Source organism: Helianthus annuus, chromosome 15 (genome assembly GCF_002127325.2).
Source record: "Helianthus annuus cultivar XRQ/B chromosome 15, HanXRQr2.0-SUNRISE, whole genome shotgun sequence".
Lineage (NCBI taxonomy): Eukaryota > Viridiplantae > Streptophyta > Magnoliopsida > Asterales > Asteraceae > Helianthus > Helianthus annuus.
In genome coordinates this window covers 23,674,936-23,691,337 of record NC_035447.2, presented here as the reverse complement: position 1 = coordinate 23,691,337, position 16,402 = coordinate 23,674,936, and the positions used below count along the sequence as shown (strand labels likewise).

At 35.5% G+C, this 16,402-nt stretch overlaps 3 protein-coding genes across 7 annotated transcripts; 1 reads left to right on the top strand and 2 right to left on the bottom strand.

Annotated features, from left to right (window-relative positions):
• The first annotated feature begins 2,436 nt into the window (after positions 1–2,436).
• On the top strand, positions 2,437–5,825 carry LOC110894246 (protein OPAQUE10-like). Of its 5 annotated transcripts, none has more exons than XR_004880504.1 (7): positions 2,454–2,671; positions 2,735–3,040; positions 3,808–3,899; positions 4,134–4,290; positions 4,384–4,482; positions 5,256–5,323; positions 5,423–5,825. XR_004880504.1 is itself a non-coding variant. In XM_035983714.1 (5 exons), exons 2-5 carry the CDS (start codon positions 2,978–2,980, stop codon positions 4,413–4,415), a joined length of 264 nt encoding a protein of 87 aa, XP_035839607.1. In that variant the 5' UTR covers positions 2,455–2,671; positions 2,735–2,977; the 3' UTR covers positions 4,416–5,213. The 5 variants fall into 5 exon arrangements, 1 of the variants encoding a protein (XP_035839607.1); XR_002566224.2 differs by having other exon boundaries at positions 2,457–2,671; positions 4,134–4,261; XR_004880503.1 differs by having other exon boundaries at positions 2,437–2,671; positions 4,079–4,261; positions 4,384–5,323.
• A 495-nt stretch (positions 5,826–6,320) lies between these two features.
• Positions 6,321–10,670, bottom strand: LOC110894245 (putative B3 domain-containing protein REM15). Its single transcript, XM_022141438.2, has 5 exons — positions 9,713–10,670; positions 9,224–9,634; positions 7,997–8,401; positions 7,129–7,533; positions 6,321–6,767 (listed from the first exon to the last, which is right to left on the bottom strand). Exons 1-5 carry the CDS (start codon positions 9,782–9,784, stop codon positions 6,492–6,494), a joined length of 1,569 nt encoding a protein of 522 aa, XP_021997130.1. The 5' UTR covers positions 9,785–10,670; the 3' UTR covers positions 6,321–6,491.
• Positions 10,671–12,659: 1,989 nt separating this feature from the next.
• Positions 12,660–15,730, bottom strand: LOC110894244 (cell division cycle-associated protein 7). Its single transcript, XM_022141437.2, has 5 exons — positions 15,390–15,730; positions 14,276–14,506; positions 14,035–14,118; positions 13,522–13,651; positions 12,660–13,396 (listed from the first exon to the last, which is right to left on the bottom strand). The coding sequence occupies exons 1-5, from the start codon at positions 15,653–15,655 to the stop codon at positions 12,842–12,844; spliced, it is 1,266 nt and encodes a 421-aa protein (XP_021997129.1). The 5' UTR covers positions 15,656–15,730; the 3' UTR covers positions 12,660–12,841.
• Positions 15,731–16,402: the final 672 nt, after the last annotated feature.

Genomic DNA, 16,402 nt, shown 5'->3' with positions numbered 1-16,402 from the left:
AAGAAAAAAGAAACAAATTTCAACCAATAAGAATACTTTATTTTACTTCATTTAATATAAGTATTTAATGTTACTATAAGGGTATGTTGGTAATCTACATAGGTCATTAATTTGTAGTCTTCCTCTTTAATAGCTAATACATTAATTTTTTTTTGTAACTTATCTTCAAAATATATATTTTTTCAAAAAAAATAAATAAATAATTTAAAGTGTAGGATAAATTAGAAGTTGTGTAGGATAAATTACGAGTTATGTAAGATAAATTTCAACGTGTAGGATGAATTTCGAAATATGTAGGACAACTTTTTGATGTGTGTAGGCAAAAAAAGTTAGTGTGAAGGATAATAGTCTTTATGACTAATTAATTAGTCAAAAATGATAATAAATGAGATAAGTGAAAAACTATTTAACGTTTTACAAAATTACCCTTTGTTCTTTTTCTTCTCAATTAAATTTTCTTCTCAAATGAACCTTCCCCTATATATATATATATATATATATATATATATATATATATATATATATATATATATATCACGACACACACACACATATCCTCCTCGTTCTCTCTCTTTTTTTTTTAAATCAGTTAAGTTTGTCACCTGTTCAATTTCACCCCTTTTATTTTCACTAGTTATTTGTTTGGCTAAAATCCACATAACACAACTAGTAAATAACTAATAGTTTAACTAGCTTAAGACTTTCCTAGTTATATTATAACATGTTAATAATCAGTTTAACAAGATAACTGATTTTTGGTATTTTTGGAGTAGTACACTATGAACTACAAAGGTTTTCGAACTAGAATGATATGATTTGAATAAACGTGGAATTTCTAATGATTTTTGGCGTAAACTCTCATGAGAAAAACGTTGCTACCACGTTTCAATGCTGTATGAATTTTCATAATTTTTCTATAAACTTTTACAACAAAAGAAAACTATTTTTGAGTCTCATAAGCCCATAGAAACATGCCATAAAATTTTCATAATTTAATTCATCAATTTATTATTTTAATGTAATTCGTGAAAATACCTCATAACTTGACATCAATGGACTCACTCAACCTTAATAGTTCATAAGTAAGGTCAAAACCCTAATGTAAATTTAATAAACGATAACCAAACATGTTTAACTTTTTTTTAACATAAAAACTCATAATTCAACAAATATAAACTTTTACCAAACAACTTCAATCACCACAAATGCTTATCTATCATTTAAATATAACCCTTACACACTACATATGTGTTGTAGCCTTCGTCTATGACGAACCTTCATCAACTTTAGCAAACTTCTATGTGGATTTTAGCAACGTATCAGGTGAGATCATAGCCCCTTTCTGTTTTTAACTTTTTGGGGTGAAACACGTACAAACCTAAATCACATTCTTTAATACAATTCTTCAATAACAATGATTTCACAAATGTAACATTATTATAAACAAGTCATTAAGATTTCATCATTGGACACCCAGTAGGGGTGTGCCACAAGTATTCTCTTGTGTCAAAAGTATTCTTTTGTTCCATGTTTATCATACATCATAGGACACCCGGTGGGGGTGTGTCTCAAGCTATCATCTCATTAGGGTTGCTTATAAGGATTCTTTACACAATCATTAACTCATAACAGCCAACGGTTAGTAGTAAATGAACTGGTTAGAGAGAAAACAACAAGATAAAGTTGCGAGCATTGAAATTCGAGAGTCGGGGAGCCATTGATCAAGACAAGGACACTTGAAGACTTTAAGAGTTAGTAGATTTGTCACGTGATCTGACGAGCACTCGATCAGTATCGATTCGTTTCATTTAGGTACTCGTACAGTACTGACACTCGGAATAGCAACTTAAGGAGAAAACAACAAGATAAAGTTGCGATATACCCAAAAGCATATTTGCACGTGTTTTTTGTTCAATTGAACCCCATAAAAGTGAATACTGGTACTGGTTCCAAAATAACCATACCGGTACCAATGTTCAATCGGTATTCGTTCGGGCCATCACGATAATATCACTCGTTATAACTTACAATACTGGAAAAAATAGTCCATTTTTAATTCAAATCTATTTTCAACAGAGACATGTACTCAACTTTTTAACAAAAGTAAATGAACAAAAGTTATTAGAGAAAATCAAATCAAATAAAAATTGAACAGGGTTTTCAACATAGTTGTGTATTTGGTAAAAAAAAAATAAGGTTAACGAATGAAAAAAAAAATCGTATATTATTTAAAGCTTTTTAAAGTTGTTTGATTGAAATTAAAAAAAAAAAAAAAGACACAAAAACAAACGACTGTGAATAGTAAATCCCTTCACAATCGTATTTATTAATTGTGACATTATATATTATATTGTTCCCGTTAGTGGTAACCAACTTTTTAGAAGATCTTGACCGTATAAAGTCTTCAACTTTTAATCCTAGCCATTTAAAGTACCTAAAAACCTTCTAGAAACAGCAGTTCATGGCAGTTTCACACTCTCTCTCCTCTCAATCTGCAGTTGGCGATGGTTTTACAAGATCCTTCATAATCGCGCACGTTTGCCTCACAATCGCACCCACGTTTACCGCTTTCTTCGCCCCAACCACCATAGGCTATCCATTATAAATCCTCTACCACCATCACCATTGAACGAATCACCCCACTACGTTGTGTTTGGAGTATTTACGACAGGTTCAATAGTTTGATTTCTGTGTTAAATACTGATTTAAGCATCCTCACAAATCGATTTTGCAGGTAAACCACCAATTCAACTGCCCACTCTCCCCTAATTTTAGGGTTTGAAGAGGTTAAATATAGAATGATGAGCGCAAGAAGGAAATCTGAAGTGGAGTTCTCCATGACGACGGTTCCCCATGCTCCTCCTGAAATTCAATGATTCTACCTCTTCATCCACTCAAATTCACCAATTTTCCACATGGGTTCTCTCAAACCCACTTCAATCTGTGAGCAAATTCACTCGATTGATGGTGTATCACCATGGCTGTTGATAATTCATCTTCTTCGCCTAGCTTCCGTGAGCTTGATGATGTGTTTTTGCAGGTATTTTTTGGGTTTACTTTGTTGCACACCAAGTGTTTGTGTTAAGTCCTGAGTGAAGAGTTTGTGTTTTTTGGGGGAAATTAATTGGATGTTGACTTTGGAGGTCAAAGCTAGTGGTTTTCACTTTTCAGATGCAAAGTTGATGTAGATCTTGATGTGTTTGTAACACCAACTGCATTTATTATTTTATTTGTGTTGTTATGGTTGTGTGGTTTAATGGGGTTATAATTGTTTTCTTCTACTTGGTAGTGTGTGAATTTGGGTTTGATTTATTAGTTCGTGTTTTGACTTGTAAACCAGTGGAGCCTACCAGATTGCCCAATTTTCTGTAAAAATATTCAGATTTCGCCTCTTTTTATTACCAACATGTGCATACTAAGGGAACTCTATATGTCTATATCATATCAGTTATAACAAAAAGATATGCATTAGGGGGGGGGGGTGTTTAAAACTTATATGCATTTGTGTAGATAAGATATTATATTATATTTATCATAGCTAGGAGTTATAAACTTATGATTACTTGATTAGATTAGGTTTCCTTTGCAAATATCATCATTAATAATTCTATAAATAGTTGATCAATGATACATAATACCTTACAGGGTTGTCAATATTTCCACATTTTTTGTGGGAATGTAATATATTTAATTTTTATTTTGTCGATGCATATTTTATAAATATAAAAGTTGTAGAATTCGAATGATTTAACTTATATCGTTTTTTAAGGTTGTTATCTAATTTTTATTTCTTTTCATGTGATATAGTCTCAAGCAAGAATATGGCTTGGAGAAGTGTTGCGCACAAGATTCGATGAGCAAATAAGCATAGGTGACCTACTTTCTGATGGGGAGATGTTGTACGTTCTTACCCTTTAGTTTAATTCAAAATTGTATTGCTATTTTATTTCTATACCTGTAGGTTCCAAATTTCGATTCTAATAGTGGCTACCCTAAATTGTATTAAGTCATTGGCTTGAAAAGGCGAAAGATATGTTTAATAGAGTTTACTGTTTGAACTCGATAAAACTGTTTTTAGGTAGTCCTCTCTATGTTTAATGTGATGTTGGTGATATATGCTTTTCAAATGTCAGCATACCGTTTTCAAACCGCTGCCTGATGCTCTTTGAATCCTAAACCGTCAGCACTAGGAGGCGTGATTGTCACCTTCAGGAAGCTTTCACCATCACCACTAAGTGTCGCTCAATGGCCACTACACCCGGTTAGATATTTTCCTTTTCCAAATTTAAGGTCTTTATTTTAGTTCAACTTTTAAAAGTATTAAGTTAGGTAAAGTATGAAACCAATGATTATAACATCAAGTTCTTCTTATTGTATTTACAGAGAATCCTATCTGTTCAGTTCTCGATACCTGATTATGTGCGTGTTTCCAAAGATTGTAGACACCTCCTTTCTCATATCTTTGTTGCTAACCCATCCAAGGTACCCTTTCTATCTAAATATAGATGGCATGACATGTCGCATTGTTGAGCATGTCCTGCTTATGTGCGTGTTTCCAAAGATTGTAGACACCTCCTTTCTTGGTTTGGTATACGCTTTTCTATGTCTGTATGTTATTTGTTTTTGTTGAGTTATTGCACTGGTAATACTTATTAAAATGAAAGAAGTGGCCTGAACTTGAGAAGTCGTTTTTTTTGCTGCATTACATTAGTTAGCTGTATGGTTTTTTTCGTTTCAGTTTTGGTTTGGGTTTTTGCCATGTTTTAATGGATCAGATTATAAAGGGGACATGTTATTGATGATCAAACTGGCCATATGGGGGGTTGAGATGTGATTTTAATTTGAACTATGTTGATTTTGGCTATCTAGAAGAGAGTAATGAATTGTTAGTCTATAAATTGTTGTTTGCTTTCACTTACATGGCTACACATTGATGCATCGAATCTACTTGATCAGTAGGAAAGCCAAAAGCCTGTTGTTAAAGCCCTTCTTTAGTTTTTATTAGTTTGGGCTATAAAGTTCCTCTTTATGCTTTTAAAAAATTCTGAATAAATTTATTCTACAGTGGTTGAGTAATGCTATAACAACCAATTTTTGTAGACATTCTATTGACTTGGAACACCTTTTATGCCAATTTGCGTATTTCTTTTTACAAATACATACCTTTTAATTATATGATAGCTTTAAATGTAAGAATATTAGTTAAAGAAGTTTTATATATATATATATATATATATATATTGTTTTGTTACAAGGTCATTGGTCGTTCCCACGAGATATGCTTATGCAAGGATATGCATACATCTTAACCCATCCCGGAACGGTAAGTTTGTGTGTTTGTAATAAGAGTGACCGGCTTCTTTTATTTTTTAAACTTTTTTAACAGCGTGTTTGAGCTTTATTTTTTATGACTAATTTGCAGCCTGTGATATTTTACGACCATTTTTATGATTTTGGGCTCCGTGATGTTATAACGAGATTAATCGAGGCAAGAAAACGGGATGGGATCCCTCCCATACAGCCTATTATTTTATCATGCTCTATCACACATATTATAAGTACTGGCAGGTTCCTTGTGGTGAATTGCTAATGAAATAGACACGACAATGAAAGGAGAAGATTGTTACTCTCCTGTACTTTGGTTTCACGGGTTACAAGGAGCAATGTACACCGAGACTCTTTGCTTCACCAAATATTTAGTTCCAATAAGTATGCTCTTTTGTTTTGTTCATTTTAATGTTTGGTTATTTGTTTAGTGACAATATAAATACGTTTATCATTTTCTTTATTATATTCTATGGGTATTTATGTTATTATGCCGTTAAGGTACCCGGCCTACGGACGGGTTCTCAGCTAGTTATATGGTTATTCATGGCCAAGGTTTATGTCGATTCGGTAAATATTATACTATAACTTTGTATGAGCTTGTTTGATTGATAATGTTATCCTACCGTCCCAAAAAGTATTCACATTTTTTTTTAACTTTAATCAAAATCACTAACTATTATTTAAAACGACCTAATAAGATTATATTTATTTAATTTTTGAAAATTTATTGTCTATTTACTTTTAGTAAACAACTTTTTTACACCTACATACCTCTAATCTATCACTTGAACATTTAAACCTACATTATTTTTTTAACAAACACCATACCTTTAAACTACCTACATCATTCTTTTAACAAACACCATACCTCTGAACTACCTACATCATTTTTTTAACAAACACCATACCTCTAAAGTCTAAACTTACGTCTAAACTACTAAGTGGTATGTTGAAATTTTATTAGTGACAAGGAAAACTAGCTCTAAAACATTTAACATAACTAAGCATAATATTTCATAATATATAATAAGAAGTTTTAGAGATGGTTCAACAAGATCTTCCGGGTCCAACCCTAAAGTGTCGTATCTAATAACTTCAAAACGGTTTAGCTATGAGTTCAGCAAAGTGCAAGAAGACTACAGGTGGACCCCTTTGACCAACAATCAACCAACCTTTGACTTGAACCGCTTGGGTCTTCCTCTCTTCTTGATCACATCAACACGAAGGAGGTTGTCTTGAACATGAGTAAAAACACAACTGTTTCCTACATTCACCTTATTATCTTTCACGAAATCGGACCATTCTCTTCCAATGCGTGGGACCCGGTTCGGCTCGCCATTCCACAAACTCACATCCCAAGTATTTCCCTTGTTGTTCTCTAGCCGCAGACGGTCATAGTCATTGATCCGGGTAGCTTTTGCGAAAGCCTCATTCAATGGCTGCAATAAATCTAACCTCATGAGTAAAACATTAACCTTTAACCCTAAAACTTCTCCCATAACAATGCATAATTAAATAATCACAAATTGGATTTTGATACTCTAGACTATTACTCTGGCCAGTCTATATTGGCACCCGCTAGTGCACAAGCTAAGCTGCTCGTGGGCTAGTCAAGATTGACTCACTCTTAAAAACTCCGATTGAGTTGAGCTTAAAAGGGCTCGAACCCAACCTTTACTGAGGAGCGTTTAATAACGAGGCGGAGCCAACTCGTGACCTTTGTTAATAAGAACGATGATTATTATGGATCGATATTTCATAATTTGAATTACTAAACTCCAATTATAATTATATAATTACCATTTGATGCATGTAGCTTTCCTTGACATCAATCTGAAATGTCAACGACCCCTCTACATTTTCCACCGAAACACTGTCACTGGTTGCTTCTTCAACACAGGGTTTCTTCTCATTACCTGAACCTGTATCATCTGAACTTTGTTTGGCACATCTTTTCGGCCTTCCTCTCTTCTTGCTCACGTGAACACGAAAGAGGTTGTCTTGAACATGAGTAATAACAAACCTATTTCCTACCTTCAGATTGTTATGTTTCCTAAAATCTGGCCATCCCCTTCCAATGACCGGGATCTCGCGCGGCCCAGACTTCTCGAAATTCGCATCCCAAGTCTTTCCGTCGTTGTTCTCCAGCCGCATGACACCGTATTCATCGATTCCAGCAGCTTTCACGAAATCCCTCGTCAGCGGCTGCAATAAATCCAACTCCATGAATAAAGCCTTAATCTTTAACTTCTAGGATAACAACATCTAATTAAATAATTTGTTTACAATATGTAATTCAATATAATTAAATAGTCTGTTTGTCTACTTCTTTTGCTCTATTAGTTAAAGTTCATGTAATTAAGTATATATATTATCATTACAAGTTAAAACTGGTTTCTTTAAAACTATTTCGGACTTGGAAACATAATTGAGTGTTTACATGAGGCATGCTATTTTTCCCACACCACCACGACGAAAACTCAACTGACAGTTTAAAGGTAGCAGATTATGACGCAAGCCCTAAACTTCAAACTAACCTTCCAACAGGCCTCAAACGGCCGTTTAAAAGTAAGGGACAATTTCAAACAATCATTTTAAAGCGGTGTGAGACTAGAAAGCAAACCCGGTATAGCATATATGCCCAGTTTATATATACCAACATAGTTACCATTCTATATATGTAGTTTTTCCTGACAACCCTCGGCAAGGTCAACGGCTCCTCCACATTTTTCAACGAAACACTATCACTTGTTGCTTCTTCAACAGAGGGGTTCTTCTCATTACCAGAAGCTGTATCATCTGAACTGTGTTTGGCACATCTTTTGGGTCTTCCTCTCTTCTTGCTCACATGAACACGAAGGAGGTTGTCTTGAACATGAGTAATAACACACCTGCTTCCTACATTCACATTGTTATCTTTCGTGAAATCAAACCATCCTGCTCCAATGACTGGGGCCTGGTGCGGTCCAATCTTACCTAAAGTAGCATCCCACATCTTTCCATCGATGTTCTCCAGCCGCAAAACACCATAGTCATCGATTCCAGCAGCTTTCACGAAATCCCTCGTCAGCGGCTGCAATAAATCCAACTACATGAATAAAGCTTTAATCTTTAACTTCTAGGATTACAATAGATAATTACATAATTTGTTGAGAATTACTCAATTATAAAAAAGGTTTAACACCAACATGATCTCTTTTGTTTGTTTAGTTTCTTTAGCTTAATTATTAAATTCCATGTAATTCAGTATATATATGTATGTGTTCAATAATATTCACAAGGTTATCAGTGAATGCATAAGGGTGAGGCTGAAAGTAAAGGTGTACAAAACCTCTTTTTTTTCCTAAATCGGTTAGTTTTTCCAAACCGAACTGGTTTTTCTTTGAAACCAGTTCGATCTTGGAAACATAATTGAGTGTTTATATGATGCAATACACTCCACCAACTTTCAAACAGCCTTTTGATGAAACTCAAAACGACAATTTAGACCACCCGTAGTGGGTGCCAATTTGGGCCGTTTTTTTTGCCCCATCCACGCCGAACACGCAATTTTTTGTTGGGCGTCTTGATTAAAACGCCACATTGTTCAAAAGTTTCAAAACCAATAACAAATTTCCAACTCATTTATTTGTTTTATTTTTCTAAAAAAGATAATAATCGGGTAACCATTATTGGGCATTACGGGTCATTATACCACTACACCCTTTTTAACAAATACCCGGTAGGAGTTTATGACGCAAGCCCTAACCTTCAAACAGCCGATCGACGAATCATCAAACGGCCGTTTAAAATTAGGGGACAATTTCAAACAATCATTTTAAAACGGTGTGAGACTAGAAAGCAAACCCCGAATAGCATATAGTATAGCCCTGTTTATATATACCAACATAGTTACCATTCTATATATGTAAGTTTTCCTGACAACCCTCAGCAATGTCAACGGCTCATCCACATTTTTCAACGAAACACTATCACTTGTTGCTTCTTCAACAGAGGGTTTCTTCTTACGATCTAAACCTGTATCGTCTGAACTAGTTGTGTTTTTAAGACATCCATTTGGTGAATAGATAATGACTTCAAACATGGGTTTTGGATCAAAAGACCGAAGCCAAAAGACGAGAAGGTCACCAAGTTGAAGATGATTTTTGTTCATGAACTTGAGCCATCCACCCGTGAAGTAATACCTGTCTTCAATCCTTGTATATTTGACTCTCCATTCGACACCAGATTGTGTTTTCAGAACAATGATTTGCTTCTTGTTGTCACCGTTTTCCAAATACTTTTTGGCAAAAGCAGACGGTAATGGCTGCAACATATGCATAATGAAGGTTAGTGTGATAACGATCATAGAAAATGGTGTGTTAAAAGATATGATGGAACTCACTAGGTATTCTGAGTCGTTGTTGGGCAAGATTCTGTAGAAGGAAGAAGCTTGATCTCCATTTCTGAAATTCATTTTCAAACTGTGAATGATCTAGTTACCACCACCACCTCTTACTTACCACCACATGTAAATGAATCGGCGGACTAATGATTACTTACACGTAATTGATGACGATTTCTTGCTGCAATAGACAGTCATATCGTAATTAATGGATATTTATACATTGGGATGTGAAGAGTTATGATCATTTTTATTTCTTTCGATTTTTTTTCTTGAACCACCAACATAATTAATCTCGAGCACTATGTGATACCCGCTATATCAAACGCACTACAATAGAGTAACCTGAGTCCATCATCAATTTCGGGGAAAACCCGATAATTCATCTGCCTGTAGGCATGACGGTGAAATTATCGGTAAAACCGGTTTGGCTCAAAGATCGAACTCAAGTTTCTCTGGGTCTCTTATCATTGCCCACCAATATCTTACTCTGCACCAAACGAGAGTTAACCCTGAATCTCACAAAAGAAATACAAACCTTCAAACACTTGATCTAGAGATTTGACATTTGTTTATGAGGTTAATAAAAAGCAAACATGATTTCTTATTTTTCATGAAAAATAAAGTTTCATAAAAAAGACTTTTTTTTGGAAGGCTGCAATTTTTATTAAAAACCAAAACAAACTAGCTAGCAACACGGAATAAATTAAATCGGTTACTTATAACAGTTGTTCTCCGTGAATGTTGACGCAATAGTAACGGATTGTGTGGGAATTGAGTTGAGGGGATGAAGGTTAGTGTTTGGGAGAGAAATCGTGTTTTGGGGGACGAAGTGGAGGGTGATGGTAGTGGTGGATGAAGTTGAAGATGATGGTGGAAGGGTGAGGTGGTGGCGTTTTTTCCGGCAGGGTGAGGTGATGGTGGTGGTGAAAGGTGGAGGTGGCGAAGATTGGGGAAGATGAAGAGGGTGGGGTGGGTGTTGGGTCCCATATAAATTTTTACATATTAATTATATTTCTTTTAACTTTTTAGTTATTTATTTAACAGTAAGGGTATTTAGGTCATTTCATACCCACTTAACTGAAAAAAACTAACCTCCATCCGCTTCAGGGACTATCCGAGAACAAGTGTTCAAAAATTAGGAACTATAGCTGTAATTATAGAAATATGAGCAAAACACGGGGACTATTCGGGCATTTTTCTCTAATTAAAAAACATAAACTAATTTAAAAAAAAATCCTAACTTAAAAAAAAAATACTAGATTGCTTAAATTTAAAAAACCTACAAACTCCATTTTTTTAATCTTTTCCTTCATCTTCTTAAAATGTCACGGTTTTCTTCCCGATACGTGTTGATATCAGTTGTCATGATCTTCCAATCCTCTCTTTTTGCCGCCTCTTCCTTCAACCTAAGTCTTTCGTCGACTTCACGTTTCATCACTTTTATCTTTTCGGTTGTGACCTTAGTGTATGCTTTAAAATGGGTCATCAAATCGACAATTTTCGAACTGCCCTCTGATGAGGCTTGTTTTTTTTTTTTTTTGCTTCCACCGCCTTTTGGCTTTGTCCCTTCCTGTGGGACGTTCCTCCTTCAGAATTTCATTCATATTCTTGTTAAACTCAGGCTCGTCGTTTATATTTATTTGACAACGTGCGTCCGAGCTCCCCGCACTGTAACTTCCAGTCTCCGAAGTTTTGGTTCGTTTAGCTATTGCAACGTCGTTTGAAATCGGCGCCCACTTGTTAGCTTTCCTCATAACTTCCCACACCCAAACGTGCGGGAAAGGATGCTTGTGGCGATCTTCGTATCTACGCATCGCCTCTTTGAAAATATTCTCGTCGTTCCACCCACTTTGAGGATGAGTATACAAATTGTTATAAATCCCCCAAAAAAGTTGGACCGTGGTATTCATCTTCCGCCACTTGAAAGAGACGGAATCAATCTCTCGATACGGACCTTGCTCTATAATCGAATGGAATTTTTTTTACTATTTTCTTCCAAAAACCATCTCTGGTTTGTTTGTTGCCTACATTTTAATAAAAATTATCAACAATATATATATATATATATATACACACACACACATTTTTTTACAATTTTAATAATGTATTAAAAGATATAAAAATATAACAATTGGGGATTTTGATGTAGCAACCCACGCCTTGACTAATGTCTCCTCCTCAATTTTCGACCAAGCTTGTGCTTTTGGTTTCGAAGTTTGGTTACCGCTTCCACACACAGGTTGCTTTTTTCCGTTTGGAAGTTTGGGGTTGCGTTTCAGGCACAAATTCTTGAACCTCGTCTTCTACTGGCTGTGACGATCCAATCGGTGGAGGTGGTGTATTAGCATTTGCGGTTGAAATTGCGTGTTAAACGGGTTTCGCATTAGCATTTGTTGCATTTGGTTCATTTGGGTGAAAGCGTTAGGGGTTTCTTGGAAACCCACAAAAGAAAATCGGGATGCCGACCATTCCGGATCGAGCGTTGGAGCATAGCCCGGTACCTCGAAAAGGTTTGGAATCGGGTTACGATTCGGGTTTGGATTCGGGTTGTTTGGATTGTATGGATCCATGGCAAAAGTTGAATAGTTTTAAAAAATGTAGGGAGATTTTATAAAAGAAGAGAATTTGGTGGAGATTATGTTGAAAATGGATAATATATTTGGTATATTTATATAGATTAAATAATTTTCTTAATAAAATATAGCCGTTATCAAACGACTTTTTTTTTTTTGAAAAGTGGGCCGTCGGTGGCATCGTTCAGGAGGAGACGTTGGGGATGCGACGGGGCTGTGGGGGGCGGTGTGGACGTTCCCCAACGGTAGACGGGCCAATAATAATTTTTTTATACATGACAAGCAAGTTTTTATACGGTTGTTGCAATTCTTTACTTATTTTTTTTAATTGAAAAACGCCTCTGCCTACGAAATCAGCATTTCAATAACTATCCATAAAAAGTTTTGATATCTCAAAAACTCACGCCCATGTTTAATTATGCCATATATGAAACAAAATGCCAGATATGCTAAATTACATGAAAAGGGCCAAAGGTGAAACAAAATGTTGCAGAAAACTCACGAAACGGCTAGTATAGTCCCTCCAAGAAAATTACATACGATAGAACAGATTTCAAGCGCGTGCACGCCTAGACCTGAGTCTTCCAGCAATGCTATCCCCTAACACGATGCTACAACGTTTCTTTCGTGACCCCGGCTTTGTTTCTGGTGTAAGAACAACGGTTTTGACCTCCTCAATTGTGTTGTTGACTTTATCTTCACCATTTGTCAACTCTGACTTTTCATTTTCACCTTCATTAACTTCTGTTTCAGATTTGTCTGATGATTGCAATTCAGGCGGTTTCTCATCAGAGTTGACTTCCGCCTCAAGATTCTTATCGTTTGACTCGAAACTTTCATTTTTGGCCAAAATGGCTTCAGATTTGTCTGTTGATTGTAATTCAGGCGGTTTCTCATTGTTGACTTCTTCCTCTGGATTCTTCTCTTTTAACTCGACATTTTCACTTTTTTCAGCGACGCCTTCAGCCACTCCTTCCTCCTTTGAAAAGGGTAGTGACCTTTTAGCACAAACCTGTGTATCGCTCTTCTCGTTCGTCTCTATATTTGGGTCAGATCGACGCGTTTGGATCAGATAATGCGCAACTGACTTGTACCCCTGACTTGAAATCTAATAACAAAACAGATACATTCCGCTCAAATTTAAACGGGATTACATAAACCCTCTTAAATCATTTTATTTGAAAACTGAGATTATTACTTTAAAAATATATTTGACAAACGGGAACAACGAACCTTCCTATAAAGCATACCAGTGGCAGCCCAGCCTTTGGCCTGGCGGCACAAACTGCAGTTACAAATTCCCCGACAGACAGGACAAATCCAATCAGGATTTTGCTTTGCTTCAAGTACATTCTCCCCATATCTGTTTACAAAGAAGAAAGATAATTGTATATATGATATAAAATTTTAATCAAGAAAAGTGTGAGACGCTTTGAGGTGTTTGGTTCCAAAAGCCAAGGAAAAAGGTGCGGGCATCACATACGCGAGCAGTGGCGGACCCAGGATTTATTTTCTGGGGGGGGCGACTGGGGTTTTTGCCTAAATAATACACTAAATTTTTTTTACGGGTTTAGGGTTGTTTTTGCATATCAGTGTCCAACATACCCCTAACTTTAACCAACGTTGACCAATTTTGACCCAAAAGCACATGTTACCTTTTAAACCAAGGATGTAAAATAATAAAATTTATACTTGTATTCTTAATTTAAAAAAAAAATAAAGAAAGAAACCAGTGTAAATGTATACCTCATATACAAACAATCTCCACAAAACTGGCCTTGAACAAGGTTGCACTGGATGCAGTGGGTGCGATGACCGAGCGTTTTCTGCCTGCAACAAATTCAAGAAAACCAACCAAACCATCTTTAGCATAATAGCAAATATTTAACAATTCAAAAACAAATATATACAAAAGAAATAATAACGACAACAACGTTGATGATGATTGATAATGATCATGATCATGATCAAAACTCAAGTCGGATACCTGCATTGGTGACAAGTTTTTCCTCTGACTTGATCATAGATTCTCTTACCATCTTTCCCGTATCCGTCAACAAACAGAGTCCACTCGGTTTTAGCCTCACCCAACAGCTTTTCATGCTCTTCTGTGTAAACCTCGGGCCTAGGGTTCTTTGACATCAACAAGTCGTCCACATTTTTACCCGGTTTTGACACGTCTACCTCCGCATAGCTAACTGCTGGTGTACTCTGCAGTCTACACATCAAAATTCAATTTCAAAGCATGCAATCAAATCATAATAACCGACACAAAATTACTATAACTTAAAGTTCAAAATGCAAAAAAAAAAAAAAAAAAAAAAAAAAAAAAACAAACAAACAAACTGCAAAGTGCAAATCTGTGTAGAACCAAACACCAACCCAAAAAGGGTGTCACACAAATGAACCCAAACACAACACGTGTATTCACAGGTTGACACAAACACAATCCGTTTAAATCCAATAAAATTTAGTTACCTCTTTTTGCATATAAACACTTTTAAAATTCTAAATATACATATAACTTCTATTTTTTAAGCAATAATCTTTAACCTATGACAACTTATTTTATAGACTTTACAATTTTAGCATAAAAAATACCAACACTTGAAAAAAAAAATACAAAATTAAATAAATGGATTAAACACTTAAACGGGTCAACCCACGAACCTCTCAGGTTAACAAAAACATGACTCGTTAAGCTAAACAGATTTCCGGGTTCGACCAAAAATACCCCAACCCGTTTAGACCAAACGCAAAATCCACAAACATAATCCGTTCAGCAAAACGTCTTCGCGGGTTCAACCCAAAACTGACCCAAACCCGTTTAAACCAAACCCACAAATTCCCGTGTCACCTAAAAAAATCTCGCATCCCTAAAACTAAACAACAATTAAATAGAAAAAATATAAACAAAACCAAGATAGTCAAAGTAATCACATAAAATACATTAAAAAATAAAATTAAAGTAAACAAACGGGTCAACCCACAAATCCACCGAAAAAATGACCCAACCCATTTAGACTAAACTTAAACCCACAAATTTCGTGTCAGATTCATTTAATCGTTAAACAAGAGTTAAGTAAAAGCATAAAAAAAACCTGGAGGATCTTCTAGTGGGAACAGAGGAAGGCAAAGGGGGAATACACCGATTATCAGGGGTTTTGATCTGATTATTCGACAACAGTTTATTGTTCTTCCTGTAGCTATTGGGCTTAACAGATTTCATCTTAAGTGACAGATCATAAATCCCCAGCTTCTGCATTCTTTCAAGGTTTTCTTTGATTCTTTCTTCTCTGCATTTCTCGTAATCAGAAGAAGCAGTTGGGGTTGTTTCTTGAATGTTGTTGTTGTTCATCGTCACCATCGTTGAAGGTTCTTGACTCTCTCTCAACGAGTGTTTGTTGTGTGACAATGGCGAGCGAGTTGAGGTGCCAACGGTCGGATTTGTTATAGTGGTGGTGGGTTGTGTGTAAACCTCGATCTTTGTGCTGGGCTTTTGTGGGTGGATTAGCAGATGGTCCAGCCTTTTTTTCTTTTGGGCTTGGACCCATTTTCTAAGATGTAATGTGGTTTTTCATTATTTTCTAGAGTAAATTACGATTTTATAGCTCATGTGGTTATATCACTTTTACCTTTTTAGTTTAAAAAAGAATTTTTTAACATCTGAGCTCCCAACATCTTTTTTCTAACCGTTTTGGCACCTAACACTAACCGTATCCATTAAATATTAGGGGCAAAAAGGGTTAAAAAAAAGACGTTAGGGGCCAAAATGGTTAGAAAAAAAGACGTTGGGGCTTAGATGTTAAAAAGAATTTTTTTGTGCTAAAAAAGTAAAATTGATATAACCAAAGAGGCCAAAATCGTAATTTACTCTTTTTTAAGTGGTAATGAATTATTTTTCTTTACTATTACTTCTTGCTTCAAGCCATATTTAAGACATTAATCATTAGGAAAGGGTTAAAATGAAAAATTATGGTAGATAACTTTTTTATGGTGGGGTAGAATCACTTTACCATTCTGAGTACAGTGATTTACACCACCATAAATGAAAATCACATGTCGAAAAAAACTCGGCTTGTAAAATTCTTTTCGGTTTTTTTACTGGTGCATT